At 34.5% G+C, this 17,598-nt stretch overlaps 1 protein-coding gene across 3 annotated transcripts in view; it reads left to right on the top strand.

Annotated features, from left to right (window-relative positions):
* LOC131666866 (sodium- and chloride-dependent transporter XTRP3) overlaps nucleotides 1-17,598 on the top strand; it is a 1,010,463-nt gene that overhangs the window by 780,343 nt on the left and 212,522 nt on the right. For all 3 annotated transcript variants that reach the window (XM_058939879.1, XM_058939892.1, XM_058939888.1), the window contains 3 exons: nucleotides 5,066-5,225; nucleotides 5,327-5,489; nucleotides 5,578-5,778. In XM_058939879.1, the coding sequence (XP_058795862.1) occupies nucleotides 5,066-5,225; nucleotides 5,327-5,489; nucleotides 5,578-5,778 (524 nt within the window). The remainder of the gene's footprint in view (nucleotides 1-5,065; nucleotides 5,226-5,326; nucleotides 5,490-5,577; nucleotides 5,779-17,598) is intronic.

Below are 17,598 nucleotides of genomic sequence, written 5' to 3'. Positions count from 1 at the left end.
CCTACTAGAGTGCAGGAGTTCAAGCCCAGTCCTGCTAGAGTGTAGAGAGTGCAGTTTGGGATAGCTGAAAGGAAGGTCAACCCTACCGGCAACAGCTTTGTCTGCGACCGCAGCCAGCCCCACCTGCAAGGAGAGTCAACGTCGCCTGCGGATACCTGGTCAGCGATAGCAGCCAGCAGCTAGCAATGATCTGACCAGCGACGACGACCGGTACTTCCTGCGGCAGCACATCGCTCAGGATTCACGACGTTGCGAGGAGTGGTGAATTAAGGTCAAGCCTTCTTTTCTTCTTTCTCTCTACACTTTCTCTCTCTCTCTGGTGATACGACGACCGGTGCGCGTTGAATAGGATAGCCAGGCATCCACGTGCCGGCCATCTAAAGGTTCGCGTTTAAGTTTAATTTGTAGTAGTGTAAGTTACGACCGGCGAATTGTCCAGGCGCCCACGTGCCGGGCAGTTCATCCGGTATAGGTTTGCGTAATTTAAGTAAGTTTGTAATAGGTTCAGTGCGCGATTAGGTATTAAGACGAAATGCGAAATATTCATTTGTGAATACTATGAGTAGTTTACTATTCTATTATGTAGTTGGTTAATTAGTAATTAGAATATGTTATGCGCGCGTATGTTTAGTTTGAACAATGATTAATAATAATAGGTTGTAAGTGAGATTTGATTTCTGTCTTTATATAATTTATTTATCAACCTCTCCTCGTTCTTCTCCCTCAATTGTCATGAGCGAAAGTGCCTCACTTACCCCGCAAAGAATTGGTAACAAAGGAGAGAGTTTTGTTACAAAGTAAAAAATGGCTTTGATGTTGATTTTTACAATTTCTTCAGGCAGCATTGACTACTGCTAGTGTAATTTATAATAAGCTCCACCCAGAATTGCCAAAAGATTATAAACAAATTGTGGAAAAGATTTGTGTATATTATTTTAAGAAATTTACCAGTAAACATTCTGGCAAATAAAAAAAGTCGAGTGATTAATCATTGAATGAATTAAAAATAATACAAGGTATGTATAAAACATGTTCAATATCGTCATGTGTAATATGAGTTGTAATTTTTACCAAATATGTTTTATACCACTATATGAAAAATACTAACATGAACATATAAAAGAAACTGAATAAAGATTATTGAATAAAAAATAGTGTTGAAAATTCAATACAGACGTTTTTCCTTAACGAATTAAACATCCCTTGTCTATCGCGGTAATCTGTTTTAAAAAATATTAACTTGTCGGATAATTTGTGTAAATAAACAATGTTTATGAACAATTACAAATGGCTGAAGAAAAAAAACACAGATACTTTTTTTTCATCTGCTATGAAGTGCATAGTCAATTTGCTGCTATACTATATTATCTAATTTTGACATGTGTCTTAACCCATTAACGCCCAAACGACGGTTGGGTTTTCGTCTCTAAAAGCATAAGACAACTTAAATATTATTAGGGAAAAACATTTTCTTAAGTGAAAAGACCTGCTCTTTTTGCTGCTCACCGACTGTCCGATTTTAACAATTTACATAATGTTTTATTCGAAAAAATAAGAATTGGAAACTAGGCATATTGCATCCTTAGAATGTAGAATAGATGGAAAAGATGTGAAAATGTTAATACTAAACATTTTTCAAATGGTGGATCCAATATATTGTAAAATGAAAGTCATTTATGAAATTTGGATACTCCAAAACATGAAATAATTACTTTTTGTAATGAATTTGCAAAAAAATAAAAAAAATATTGTGATTAAAAAAAAATTATGAGTAATGGCGGCCATATTGAATCTGCCATCTTGTAAAATGAAAATCTATTATGATATTTGGATTCAGTACCCTTCAAAACATATAAAACGATAACTCGCTTGCTATGAATTGGCGAAAAAAAAATTGCTTGAAATGGCGGCCATATTGAATCCGCCATTTTAAAAATTTTTATTCACTTTTTCAAATCTTTTCAATCTATTCTACATTCTAAGAATGCAATATAGCTAGCTTCCAAACCTTATTTTTCGAATAAAACAATACGTGAATTGTTAAAATCAGACAAACGATACTTTGAGTTCAGCCATTTTCAGGCGGCTGTATTGAATTTGTAGCGGAAAATTTTTCAAATCTGACCTCAGATTCAAAGAGAGCAGGTCTTTTTACTTAAGAAAATATTTTTCCCTAATAATATTTAGGTTGTGTTATATTTTTAGAGACGAAAAACCAACCGTCTGTCAAATGTTCACTTGAGCGTTAATGGGTTAATGGGTTCAAACCCTATGTAGATTCAATTTCTACTAATCTAGGAGAGCTCAACTTTAGACATTTTTTTATTATCGAAAACAAAATTTTATGGAGTTATTCATGAGTTTTGTTACTAACATTTTTTTCGACCATGGCTATCACAATGAGCTGCGCGGTGATGACGTTCCGATGGCGCTACCAAATATTTCATGTTCATGAAGTCGTCTTGCATCTGTATCATTTTTACAACTTTAGTTTTTCATTGTGTGAACAAAATCATGGAAAATAATAAGTTTTGTGCGTTTATTAAACATTATTTGCTACGGGGAAAATAAATCAAAGAAACTGAAGAAAAACTCAGAAAGTATTATGGAGACTCTGCTACATCATATGGCATGGTTTAAAAGTGGTTTGAATTTCGTTATGGCCGTAAGAGCACAAGTGATGCTGAGCGTGTTGACCGTCCAAAAGAGGTGACTACTTAAAACATGATAGATAACATTCATGATATTGTACTCATCGATCGTCGATTGAAACTGCGTGAGATTAGTGAGGCTTTAAATATTTTAGTAGGATGCACATGAAACATTTTACATGAATATTTCGGCATGAGAAAGTTATTTGTAAGATGGGTGCCGTGCTTGCTCGCAGCTGATAACAAGCGAGCTGGTATAGTTGCGTCTGAGTACTGTTTTGAGCATGTTTCAATGTAATTCGAAGGAGTTTTCGCCATACTACATTACTGTTGATGAAACATGAATTCATTACTATACGCCAGAAACGAAAAATGAGTCAAAAATGTGGACTAGGCCAAGTAAATCTGCACCGAAAAAAGCTAAGATGGTACGATCAGCCGGAAAAGTCAAGGCTACAATTTTTTAGGACTCAAGTAATATATTGATCGATTACCTACAGAGTGAAAGATCTATTACAGGAGAATATTATGTCTCATTATTTGACCTATTTAATGTCATACAGAAGGAAAAGTGGCTCCATCTGACGAAAAAAGTTATTTCCTATCACGAAAATGCACCAGCTCACATTGTTTCATTGTAACGGCCAAATTATTTTATTTATGCTACGAAATAGTTTCTCATCCACCTCGTTTTCCAGATTTGGTCCTTTCCGATAATTTTTTGTTTTCTGACGTGAAAATTTGATATTTATCCAACAAAGAGATAATTACTGCAAAAAATAAGCATTTTCAGGAATTTGATAAAAATTATTTCTCAAAAGGTATAAAAAAGCTTGAGCACCGCTATAATAAATGTATAAAATTAAAAGTAATATAAATTAGAATTATTTGAATAAATACCGTTTTTTTATTTAAAGTTACGTACTTATTGAACGACCCTCGTAGATGCGATACGACTTCATGAAAACAAAGTTTTTTGTAGCGTCGTTTGATTCTCATCACTGGAGCTGCGAATCAAACTTATCCATCAGGTATCGCCCTCTGGTAGTGATACGCAGTCAACTGCGACCTGGTAATGTCACGAGGATCATAGCAAACACTTAAATCCCTCTTAGTATTATACTGCCCGAATTTAAAAAGTAAAGCGATATTTAGTTGGTGCGTCAATAGTGGCTTAGCAATAATAACCCGCTTCGAAAAAATAAGTACAAAATCATAAGCAAGTAAAGTATAGTGCATTCTTCAATAAACAAAAGAAAAAAAGAGCGAGAACTTGGAATCTAATAAATTTCAAAACTTTGAAAGTTAATAACATTCTAATATCTAAGTCAAAACACAAAGAATTAAGGAATTTCAGAAATTGCAATAATTGGGAATAAGTAAATAATACCGCAACATCAAGAGATAAATAATGAAAGAATCGTTGAATAATGGAAATTCTCGAAATGTAGTGGACCGGTAATTCACGAAAAAGACCACGAGACCTACAATGATGCTATTCACAAGGAAATTTTACGTAGTTTATCATAAAATTTACACTTTCAAAACGATGATGATGATTCACTTGATTCACTTGACCGATGATGGCCGAAACGAATTTCGCAGAGTATACGAAGTAACCTAATGAACGATAGGCAGGAGCTCAGAACGCAGTGGAGCATCTTAACAACTGCTGGACAAGACAGTAACCCGCATTTTTGCAAGAGTTGCCGAGAAGTATCGCAAGATATGGGTATCATTCGGAATTTCGAACCCCGTTCCCGAGCGCATGCATGCGTTACACATAGTAGACTGATAATACACGAAGGCACAACATACAAACATAAGAATTTATTTTATAATTGTGTTACGACATAGAATTATACTTTACAATTATACACTAAATCATCGCGTCTCGCGATGTTAATTCACGAGATATTACTTTATTTCAGGATTTGTTAATAATGTACTTTATTTCTTTATTTCATATATACTGGTTCTTATTAAATTCTCAAATTAAGTATTTTATGATTGAGTAATAAATAACTTCATTTGAGTGAGAGATTTCGTATTTTGATCTAAGTTCCATATTTGTTATTAAAATAAATAAAAAGTTATTAGTAATAAGAATCAAATTGCTGAAATATAATTTTATAAAATTTGAGTACTCAAAAATTCGAAAAGTATGTATTTGAAAAGGTATTTTGAAAAGTTTGAAACATTTTGCTCCTTTTCCATATGATAAAAAACTCCTTTCTGAAAAATTCTTTTAACTAGAGATTTGTTTATTTTTTTGATCAAATTTAATATTTTCTTCGTAATAGTATAGTATTGTATTCTGTATCATTAAATAGATTTCTTGGTAATAGGTTTTTCTGTCACTTATTAATATTTATTGATTGATCAAATTAACATTGATCCAATTTTTATTTTAGGTGTGTTGTGCTTGACATCTTTCATTGTGGGTCTGATATTTTGTACTGGAGCAGGCGAATACTGGCTCAAAATGTTTGATAGCTTCGCTGGTACAATAGGCCTGGTACTAGTGGCTTTAATGGAAATTATAGCCGTCGTTTTTGTTTACGGGCATAAAAAGTAATATATTCCGTATACCTAATAAGAAATATATACGGCTGAAATTTTCAGTCATTTTGAAAAGAATTAAACTTATAATCTATTTTTACCATTATGAGCAGGTTCACACAAGATATTGCAGATATGACGGGTTATCGACCAGGATTATATTGGCAGGTGACATGGAGGTTTCTCGCTCCAATAATTATGGTTGCTATTTTGATTACCAGCGTTATATCGATGTTTATAAAAAAACCATCTTATAGTGCATGGGATGCTTCATTGGTAATTAACATGAATAATTATTTTTTCCGAATTATTGCATAAATAACATCTTGTTTAACAAAATATGTACCTCATATAATTTATGTAGGGTTTAACGATACTAATGGATTATCCAGATTGGGTGCTTGCTATAGCAGCAGTTATTATTTTAGTCGGCATAGCGCCAATCCCCGTGGTATTTTTATTAAGAAGATTTCAATGGATCAAATTTGATGTAAATATCCATCAAGGCAGTATACGCCGCATTGAAACTACTGTTTCTACGAAGGAAATGATGGGTGATGTTGATGTAAGTTTACATATTTTGTGGGTACCATGAAAACAATATATATGTATGTGAATAGACAAATAAGTGTTTTAATTTAATATTTATTTATTAGCCATATTCATGTTAAGGGTGAAATACAATCGTAAATATGTACTATTTTTGCTTATCTTAATAGAATCAATCAAATAATGACTGTAACGTCTTTTTAGTAGGGAAACATTAAGAATTGCTTTTAGTATTGTAACCGGGAATTTTCAGGGATAAATCCGCCGGCAAAATCATTTCACCAACTACCCATTAGCAATTTAACTTCCTATTTTATTTAACAGGCACCAGACTATTTTCCTTAGATTGCAACAGTCGTGGGGAATTTAAGTCGGAAATGCCAAAACCCAGTTTGTACAAGAACAATCGACTGCGACAAGTGTTGGAGTTTGAGTTTTCAACGGGCAGAGTTTTCGATCAAAAAATAGTGGACTTCTTACCAACGGTTCGCTCTTAGTCCTTGAACATGTGATTCCAGAAGTAGATCGGCCTAGCGTTTGTACACTATACTTCTTTCAGAGCAGGGTGCGAGCGAAATTAATATGCGAATCGGCAAATCTAATTAACTATTACCTTTGAAGATTACGATTTTAACGAGTAGGTATGTTAAAGATTCTAAATCCACCCAGGAGATCGGGAAAAAAACGTTAACTTGAGTGAACACTGAAGTCACCGTCCAAGAATGTTTTTCCCGTTCGCGACTGCAAAGAAATGGTAACATGCATGGTGTTTGGAACAAGCGCGCACCCAGCGCCCTGCCGCTACCGGCGTGCGGCAGGGCCGATCGCTGACGCCTTAGAGAGAGGCCGACAGGGAGCGCTCGACAGTGACCTCTCCCGACAGGAGCCTGTTTTCCAAGCTTTTCTTTTGTCCTGAACGCCTTCGACGGACTGACGATCAAGTGCTCTCCAGAACGTGTCATATTTGTTCAGAGTGTAATCCGATTTCAGTTAAGCAGAATAAATCGAATCGAAACACCCCCGCCTTTTCTTTCACCTTCTGCGCATCACATGGGAAAAATAAACATCTTGGATCACTAAATACTTCAAATTCTTTGGATACGATCTTTTTTCCTCGACTTTCTAACTTAATACGCTGGCCGGTCAACTCTAAAAATAAAAATTGTCAGTACAGTGAATTTACATTTGCTCGGTGAACGACAATTCGCGACAACAAATCCGCACGTCTACGTAAATTCAAAGTGAATGATAAAAAATACATATTGTAACGACAGCCAGTTACGTACTACATGTACAGGCTACATTTCACAGCAGTATTTTATTCCACACTTTTTTGTTAAATCGACACAATGATGAAAATTAGTTTGGGCGTGGTCGATAAATATGGCTGGCTAACGATGGTGAAAAGTGAGGTGCACACTTGAACGAACACAGGCATAATGGACAAGAATGGGTTCGATTTCTTCAAAAATCTTTTTTTTTTCTTCTCATCGCCAAAAAATTATGTTATTATCTTAATAATATTTTGGATGTCGGATGCACTCTCTATATCTTCTAAATTTAACAATATTTTATTTCTCATTTTCCCCCGTCCCCTTCTCACTTGGTCTACGAATACATTCCATCTCTTTTTTAATATCTACCTCTACTTCCGAACGCATCGTTGATGAGGACGAAAATCGGTTCCTTGAAGATACCCTATTTTTGGCTTACATATTAATGACGTCAATAGCGCGAGTTGTATTTTGTTTCAAAATTTGTTCAAGTTCACGAAATTACGGACGGTATTTATAGTTCCGCTATTTTTCTAACTGTAACTAATTGTATGGTCTAATATAATTCATCCTATTTATATCGAATTTTGATATAAATTATTGATCAGCGAATTGCATTTCGCTAGTACTGCGGTTTACATGCATATTTTATTTGAATTATTTTCGTACGGATACAATTTGATTTAGTTTCATTTTTACTTATTTCTACATTTTAATTTTATATATTTCAATAAACCTTCATATACAGGTTGTCCCATTTTAAAGGAACCACCCCGAAATTTTCAACAGTTGGCGTTGTACAAAAAAATTGTTCAGACAACAGTTGTTTGGAATAATGGGGGCAACCTTTCTGGGAAATCCGATTTGACCTTGAGATTTATTTTCAAGGTCATTTGAAGGTCAAAGTCATTTTTTGAATAGGAACCCATATTTTTTATCCCGGATTCGGAAAGAGCGGACAATTCTACGTTCAGATAACGTATTATGTGTGGGGTGCGGTTACCCCCCCTCCCGCCTAAGGTCATGTAGGGGTCTAATTTATGATTTTTTTCATCTATGCACAGGGATGATCGGGCAAGGGTAAGGTTAATAACCCAATAACCAAGAGATATTTTGAATAAGGACCCCCATTTTTTATCCCGGATTCGAAAAGAGCGGGAAATTCTACGTTTAGATAAAGTATTATGTTGGGGGAGCGGTTCACCCCCCTATCCCACCGGGGCAAGGGTGAGGTTAATAAGGTATTGATACCTAGCCAGTGAAGGCAAGGTATTGATTACCCAGCCAATGAAGGTAAGATATCGATTACCTAGCCAATGAAGGCAAGGTATTGATTACCTAGCCGGGTGCTGCGGGTAATACCTTGCCGCAGCACGATATCGGCCTTGACATGCCCCGAGAGACAACAAAATATCAACAATTTAGTTTCTCGAATAATCCGGCATATTCCCTCCTTTTAAGTCGACTAAGAAAATTACACTTGAACTATCCTGAGAAGGACTGTTCGCGAATCACTATTGTCATAAACAATACTAAAAAAGTGTTATTAAACAATTTAGTTGAAACTTTGTAGGCTTGTCCGGAATCGTACCAGAAAAAAGAATGGAAATAACATGTTATCCTACAAATGGAAAATGACACTTCTCATGAAGGCTTTGAATACATGAAGTCGACTTTGAAAATCAACCTGAAGTTTAAGCTCAAGATCACTGTTGTTTGACCCTATAATTTTTTTGGGATATTGGGGTTATTGAATTATTGGGGTTATCGGGTTTCATGGGTTATTTGGGTTATCGAGTTATTGGGTTATTACAATTAACCTTACTCTTGCCCGATCATCCCTGTGCATAGATGAAGAAAATCATAAATTTGACTCCTACATGACCTTAGGCGGGAGGGGGGGGGGGGGGGTTAACCGCACCCGACACATAATACGTTATCTGAACGTAGAATTTTCCGCTCTTTCCGAATCTGGGATCGAAAATACGGGTTCCTATTCAAAAAATGACTTTGACCTTCAAATGACCGTGAAAATGAATTTCAAGGTCAAATCGGATTTCACAGAAAGGTTGCCCGCATTGTCCCAAACAACTATTGTCTGAACAATTTTTTTGTACAACGCCAACCGTCGAAAATTTCGGGGTGGTTCCTTTAAAATAGGACACCCTATACATATATATATATATATATATATATATGGGCAAATCCTAGAAACTTTTGGCTTTTGTGGTACTAGTTTCTATAACTGTGTAGACATGAGTTTGGTCAAGTTGGAATGGCTTAAATTTAAAGATTGACAACGTATATATATTAGGAAAAAAATTATTATCAATTCAAGACTATTCTTTGCATACAATTTTGAATGTCAGAAAGATAAAAAGTCAGAATATTGATGAATTTTGCATGTTACTTTGCAAAAAGAAAAATTTCGATTTGCTGTAAAATATGAAGCATTGTTTGAATTCTTATAAAACTTTCAGGAGTTGTTTTATTTATAATGTTCTTGAAGAAATATCTTCATTTTTTTATGTGCCCACAATAAAAAACAAACGGGAGTCGCTACAAGTTTTGTTACTAGTTTTTTGGTGAATTTGATAATTATCGATTTTCTCGAACAGCGGTCGGAGCATTCAATGAATCATAATATAACCATTTTTTATGTTTAATTGACGCTTAAACAAACGCTAAACAAGTGTGTGCTCGCTGAAACTAACTTTTAAATCGATGTCAAAGATCGAAATATCTCGAGAAACTGTTTTCACTGCCGACATATTTTAGTAGCACAAAAATAATATGTCAAACCGTCAATAATTACTGTGTTCTATTCAATATCACCAGTAAAAGTTCATAACAAAATGGTAACTTAATTAAACTTATTAGAAGGATAGGGCTATTACAAATTTTGTTAAACTGGTTGTTTTGTTGAAATAGTGAATATTTATTATAGATTGTTATCGTCCGATGTTAATCGCAACTTCTCTTGATGTACGAAAAGTCATAAATATATTGTTGATGGCTCATGTTTTATCGTGTTTTTTTTTCATTTAAAAATCATTTCCAACATTATTGTAAATGATGAGTGTTTTGTGTGTGTGTGTGTGAGCGTTGTGAGTTGTGTGTGTATGTGTACATTGTTATCCACCTACTTTGGGCTCCCCGCTGAAAAATTAGTCTAAAATGTAAAGTTCAAGTCTCTCGTAAAAGTTAACTTACAGAGTCGTCCGGGAGCGCGTTTGAAAGGTCAAGAGCTTTCAAACGGTATGACTCATGGGTGCTATCAATTGTTTTTAATTTTTTGCAAGCAATAATTTAACATTGAAAATTATGCTGATTCCACCTTAAATCATGCAGGGCACCGGGTGACCGGTAACGAAACAACATCAAAATACTTGGATAATGTTCTAGGCCCAAAATAAGACGACCCCTATTTTTTCTTTTCCCCCAAGATGCATAGGTGCATCAACAACGTACTTGAAAGATGCACTTTCAGAAAACAGACTAACAAAAAAAAAATATCGTATTCAATTTCAATCGATTTGCGCATGCTTATTTATCATCGGAATCGAATAAATCTTTTTTTATACGATAGAGAAATACAGAGCCTTCAAATCTATGCATTAAAATAAATGCACTAATGCATTTCCGAGAAGATTATGCACTTTTTCCAAAAAAATGCATCTCATAAAAAACTCGATTTATTTAAAAAACCCCACTTTTTTTTGCGCTCATAATTTTTATGGAGATTCTCTGATACGCTACCTTCAATCTAGTATAGGTCCCATTTTCGGTTTCTACTTCGTTACTGAGAAAAAAAAAATTTTTCAACTAGAAAAATTTTTGTGTTGACAATCATACACTCATACTCGCAAGCTTATGAATAAAGAAGTACAACAGCTTTTTATTGATTATATCACATTTTTTTATTGTTTGTCTTGTTTCTTTTTACATTCTTTTTCTTATTAGTCTTCTTGACATTCTTAGGTTTCTTAGACATTTTTCCAGCTTTAACCGAAACTTTCTTTGTTTTACGTTTCCTTTGATTTTTTTCTTTTTATTTTCTTCTATTTTTACCCAAGAGTGAACAGCAGTGCGAGCTATGAACGATGTCGATTTACCTTCAGATATCACTGACTTCCACATATGACATCGTTGAATGCCTTCGAATTTGTTTGACACCATTCGTTCTGCCATTTTCTGATTACGAAAGTTTTGAACCTCAAATGCTTCCATATAAATCAATTTAATCGACATAGTGTACTTTTGAACATGTTCAACGAAGCACTTCGCATCTTGAATGGCTTCAAGTTCAGAACTACGTAAATTATGCACTGTGGCATAGTGCTTCACCAAACCTCCTATACCATCAACAGCACCTTTACCATGTCCAGTCGCAGAAAATAACCATTTCTTAAATATTTTTGAATTTTTGAATTCGTGCATTTGAAAGCGGTTTTTAAAATGACTCGCAGCTCCATCAGATACTATACTAATAGAATTGATTGAACCACCATTAATTTCCTCCATTTCGCTAATAATTTCGATAATTTTTTGCATCGCTAGTAAAGCGTGGGAATAATCGTGCTTTAAGTCATCGCTTACTACCACAAAACTTTTTGTGACATTGCCCACATAGCAGACAGCAGTGAAGAGAGAGACTTGTTTATTTACCTAGTGATTGCCTTGAACTGGATTTTTTGAAATCACTGACCAGTTCTCAGCAAAATCTATATGTATTAGCAAATGTTGGGAATATAATTTTACTCTTTCTTTTTCATTTTTAATTGCTAACCGCTGTACTTCTTTGATTCGTAAATGTGATGTTACTGTAATTACATGATTAGTAAATTCTTCTTTGAACGTAGCGACGGATGCTGTTCTAGCTTCTAAGTTTCCTTTATTCCACAGCGCAAACGTTATATTATTATCATTCTCTGTTTCATCTATATGCAAAACGTCAAATGTGACACCCGCAGCACCTGGACACAACTCGCATTCTTCATAGTAACACGTTTCTTGAGGTGCTGGACATACTACAGAAGATAAAACTGTCGAACGTAAACGGCAAACGTCAACACTACTTTTACCAATAAAGTTTTTCAATGCAATTAAATACAGCTCAAAGTTGGCACAATAAATACATAAGCATACGTCATTCATTGGTTCGATTAGAACATGCTTTGGACGCATGGAATAGAACTTAGATTTGCTAATTTTTATACCCGGATTCTCTTCTTTCAAAGTGTGATATACTTCCTTTAAACTTCGGGTTAAAAAACGCTTGACTTTTTTAACTTTCGTGCCATTTTCTCTTACTGTTATAACATCTGCTTTATTAGGACTTTGTCTCGAACAATTAAAGTCATCATTCAAATAATATTGCATGACAATATCGCCTGTTTTTTTATCCAGTGGATGACCATTGTACTGCTCTGGTTTAGTATAAATACCTGGATTAGAGATAATATAACAATAGCTATAAAAATAAAACACGCAAAAAAATTGTGCAGTGATTGTTATTACATAACAAAAAATTTATATTTTTACCTTGATTTGAAACAATTTTTGTTGCCTTATCAATCATGTAAATAGTAACTTCAGGAAATAACGTCAAAATTTCGAACTTTGTTAACAAAGGAACGATAATTGTTAAGAGTTTGATCACCTTTGAAAAACATGAGCAATTACTGAAGGCCTTAGAGAAATTTTCTCTCAATTCTTGAGGAAAATAATCATTTAACTTTTTTACAGGCTCCTCAATAGGTACATCATAAATCTTTTGTAATTTACAATTTGTAGCTTCAGAGAATGATGATACAAGCTCTCTTTTTTTTTTTCATAACATATTTTTCAACACTTGTATTTTTTATGTTTCCTTTCTTACGCAAAGGAGATATTGGATTTTCTAAATTAGCAATTATTTTATCTATAAACTTGTCTTCTTCGTCATTCCCTTCCATTGAAATATTGTCATCTGACATTGTTTCTTCTTCTTTTTCTGCTTGTATTGCATCGCAAGCTTTAACGATACGTTTATAGCAGTTACTACACACACTGTCACTAGCTTTTATATCAGGATTTGTAAATTTTCTTTGTAAAAATACAGCATAGTCACCAATTTTTTTAAAATTCACTTTGTTGCTATTATACACCACTTTAGTATGTACTTTGAAATAATTGGGGCATTTTAATCTTTGCGTAGAATACGTTAACATAGCTGACATGTTGTCAAGCAGAAATTCAAACACGCACTGTCGCTACTTACTGAATAAATGATAAGACTATTTATATGTATCATGGAATTTGTATACACAAACAGGACTACACACATAAAGGTCTATGACAACAGCTGACATCATAACAAGTCAATACTCACCGATTATCATGTTATTTAAATGCTCGTGAGTGTGAATGCAAGATAGTCAACATAAAAAATTTTCTAGTTGAAAAATTTTTTTTTCTCAGTAACGAAGTAGAAACCGAAAATGAGACCTATACTGGATTGAAGGTAGCGTATCAGAGAATCTCCATAAAAATTATGAGCGCAAAAAAAAGTGGGGTTTTTTAAATAAATCGAGTTTTTTATGAGATGCATTTTTTTGGAAAAAGTGCATAATCTTCTCGGAAATGCATTAGTGCATTTATTTTAATGCATAGATTTGAAGGCTCTGTATTTCTCTATCGTATAAAAAAAGATTTATTCGATTCCGATGATAAATAAGCATGCGCAAATCGATTGAAATTGAATACGATATTTTTTTTTTGTTAGTCTGTTTTCTGAAAGTGCATCTTTCAAGTACGTTGTTGATGCACCTATGCATCTTGGGGGGAAAAGAAAAAATAGGGGTCGTCTTATTTTGGGCCTAGAACATTATCCAAGTATTTTGATGTTGTTTCGTTACCGGTCACCCGGTGCCCTGCATGATTTGAGGTGGAATCAGCCTTGTTGCTAACTTTGAAAATTGGCCAAATCTGGAAAAAAAATCTTACAAACATTTATGTTAGAGCATTTTTTAGCCGTTATCTAGCTCTATCTCAATCACTGGTCAAAAAATCATTTTCGTCAAAACCAACGCGCGCACGGACATTTTTTCCGGAAAGTGACAGTTTTTTTTAACATTTTTTATATCTGTAAATTCTAAAAATTCAAAAAAATATAAAGAAAAAAATATTTGTTTACAAGTAAAATACTGTACTATTTTTCTTAACTTTTTCGAAAAAAAATTTTTCTCGACTTAAAAAATTTTTTTTTACAGCTGGTACGCCAAAAAAATGGAAAAATACATCAATTTTTTTTTCACTCATTCAATATTATTCCATAATAAATATCATGAATTTAAGAGAAAAATTTTTCAAAGAACAAACAAAAGAGAAAATTCATTTTTTCGTAAAATTCATGACATTTATTATGGAATAATATCGAATAAATGAAAAAAAAATTTGATGTAGTTTTTTATCTTTTTGACGTACCAGTTGTTGAAAGAAAAATGTTTTTTCGAAAAAATTAAAATAAGAATAGTTCAGTATTCTACTTGTAACGGTGTTTTATCCCGTTGACATAGATAAATAAAAGATAGTAGAAAGAAATGAGATAAATCAGGGCTTGGTCAGACAGGAAGGCTCGGCTTGTCTCCTACCTGGGACTTCAGTCCATCAGGTATTGTCGGGGCGTCGTGGCTTCAATGTCAGGTCGAGGTGCAAGACTCGCACGCCTAAACGCGAAACTCGAGGGGTCGACGGGATAGGCGGATGAATGAGTAATAAATATGTCGCGCGAGAACAGTAGACGGCGTATTTATTCGCAATAGCACGATTGTTACAACAAACAAGCAAAGAAATATAGTTAGTTTAGTTTATTTATTTACAACTTATATGTTACATTACTTTACATCTCTTATATTACTATTTGTGTCTCGTATCCAGTTTGTGTAGTTGATTATGTATGTGTGTGTGTGTGCGTGCGCGTGTGTGTGTATATGTTGTGTAAATATGTGCCTTTGTAGGTGTGTCTGCAACTCTTGTGGCCTCGTCTTCTACGCCTGCCTGTTCCTCTTTTCTTCTCATTTTTCTTCTGATTACTCTTCTCTTCCTCTTTCTCTCTCCAAGATCTGCCTTTTCCTCTCTTCTGTTTTTCTCTTTCTTGCATATTTTCTTTTGCCTTTTCACCTTTGCCTTTCCTTTGCTTTTGCTCTCATTCTTGCTAATCATTTCCTCTATCTTTCTCGTTATTAAGGCATTGACACCTTTTTCTTGTTTCCTATTGCTCCCTCTGCCTTTCCTTTCCTCAACCTCACTTATTTTTCCTTAGTATCTTATAATTTGCCTTTTTCTTTCTCTTCTTCGAATCTTCTTCTTTCCCATTTTGCTTCGTCCTCCAATACTGCTTTCTCTCGCTTATGTAGTTGCTGTTACTTGTGTCTTGTGTGTGTGTGTGTACATGAGTATGTTTATGATTGCGCGTATGTTTGTGTTTTGTGTGTGTGTGTGTCGATGTGTCTGCGAGTCTTGCTTCTCTGTCTTCTGTTTCCGTCTCTCCCTAGGGTCTTATAGCTTCGTCTTCTTACTTTTCTTTTTCTTTCTTCTCTTCATTTCTTCTTCTTTTCCATTTCAACTCCATCACCCACGCTATCTTTTCTTTGCTTCCTATTATTATTTTTTTCCCATTCTTCCCCTTCCATTCTGCTTTTTTCACATTTTTCTACTATGTGCTTCCAATTTTCTTCCTCTTTCATACACATTCTGCATCTCTTATTTTCTTCTTTTTCCCAATACTTGCTTCCTCTCGTTTCATTACCTAGCCTAAGCCTTTCCCTTATTTGCAGGCCTTTTATTCTTTCCTCTCCCTGAATTTCCTTTAACCTATACCTTTTCATTTCTTCTTTCAGCTCTTTCCACTCGTTTATGTATCTTGATTTTTCTAGCTTTTCTTCTAGTTCTTTTTCATCTTTTTTCTTCAGCTCATCTCTTATTTCTTCCCAAAACTCTTCCCTCATTTCATCTCGCTCTTCTCTCTCTCTGTAAATTTTACTTTTTTCCTTTCCTCTCTCTCCTCCTTCTTACCCTTTTTATCTTTTTCATTTCTTTCCCTTGTCTTTAGTTCTCTCCATGCTTCTTTTCTTATTGAGCCATCTATTTCTTCTCTTATTTTGTTTTCATACTTCATTGCTCTTTCTAATGCTGTTTCTTTCATTTCTTGTCTTCCTGTTTCCCATCGTATTAGGTAACTTGGCGTGTTTCTATCTAATCCTAAAACCCACTTTATGTATTTTAGTTGTAGTCTTTCTATTTCATCATATCTCTTCCATCCCCAGATTTCTGCTCCATACATAATCACGCTTTTCGCCAGAGCATCGAACAGGTTCATCCTTAGCTCCCAGTTTTCTCTAAATAGCTTTTCTCCTAGCCCCCATAACTTTCCGAGTCCCATATTTATTTTCCCTTCTACCTTCTTTATCTACTTTTTGTTTCCGTTATTTCTGCTTATCACATATCATAAGTAGTTGTACTCTTTCACCATCTCTATCTTCTCATCTTCCCATTCGAATTCTTTTTCCTTCCCCCTTCCTCCTCCTCTCCTGCATTTCATCATCTTTGATTTTCCTACATTTAACTCTAATCCCCTTTCTTCCAGGTATCTTTTTAATTTTTTCAGCATTACTTTCATTCCACTTTCACTCTTTGCCATCATCACTATATCATCTGCGTATCCTAATGTCCATATTTTCTTCCTTCCTATCACTACCCCTCCTTCCTGCACCTGCTTGATCTTTTCTTCCAGGTCGGCGAAGGCAATATTAAATAGCGTGGTGCTCAAAGGGCACCCTTTATTTCCCCCAATTATTTCTCCTCCAACTTTTACGTTACTCCCTGTTTTCTTGTATATTTCTTCTATTCTTTTCCTAATTTTTCTATTTATCCCTTTCTCTTTCATTGTTTCCCATATTTTCTTCCTCTTTATTTTATCAAAAGCGGCCTTCATGTCTGCAAAGAATACGAACAGTTTTCCTCCTTTTTCCCTTATTTCCTTCCCTATTATTGTTTTTCATATAAATATCGCGTCCATTGTTCCTCTTTTCTTCCTAAATCCCATCTGCGTATCACTTAGCGTTTCTTTAGCTTCTAGTTCTCTCTAGTTTTTTTCTCAGTATTTCCGCATATATTTTATATCCCGTGTCCATCAACGTTATTCCTCTATAGTTTCCTACTTCTTCTTTCCTCCCTTTCTTATATATTGGTACTATTATTCCCTTTCTCCATTCTTCCGAATATCCTTCTCCGTTCCATATTCCATTTAAGCATTTTGTCATATCTTTTATCAAGCCTTCCGTGCCTTCCACCCAAGCTTCATTTGCTATACCATCTTCTCCTGTCGCCTTTTTCTTTTTCATTTTTCTTATTACCTCTTTTACTTCTCTTTCTTTGATTTCTTCACCTTCCTCTCCTTCGCTGTCTTCGGTTTCTTCCCCTTTACTTTCTTCCTGTTCTTTCTCTCCCAGTTGTTCCTTGAAGTGCTTTATCCATTCTTCTTTTCCTATATTTTCATCTAATCCAATTCTTTTTTTCCT

The sequence above is a fragment of the Phymastichus coffea genome, unplaced genomic scaffold, assembly GCF_024137745.1.
Source record: "Phymastichus coffea isolate CEN01 unplaced genomic scaffold, Cenicafe_Pcof_1.1 PCOF00004, whole genome shotgun sequence".
Classification (NCBI taxonomy): domain Eukaryota; kingdom Metazoa; phylum Arthropoda; class Insecta; order Hymenoptera; family Eulophidae; genus Phymastichus; species Phymastichus coffea.
This window is presented reverse-complemented; position numbering and strand designations above follow the sequence as displayed.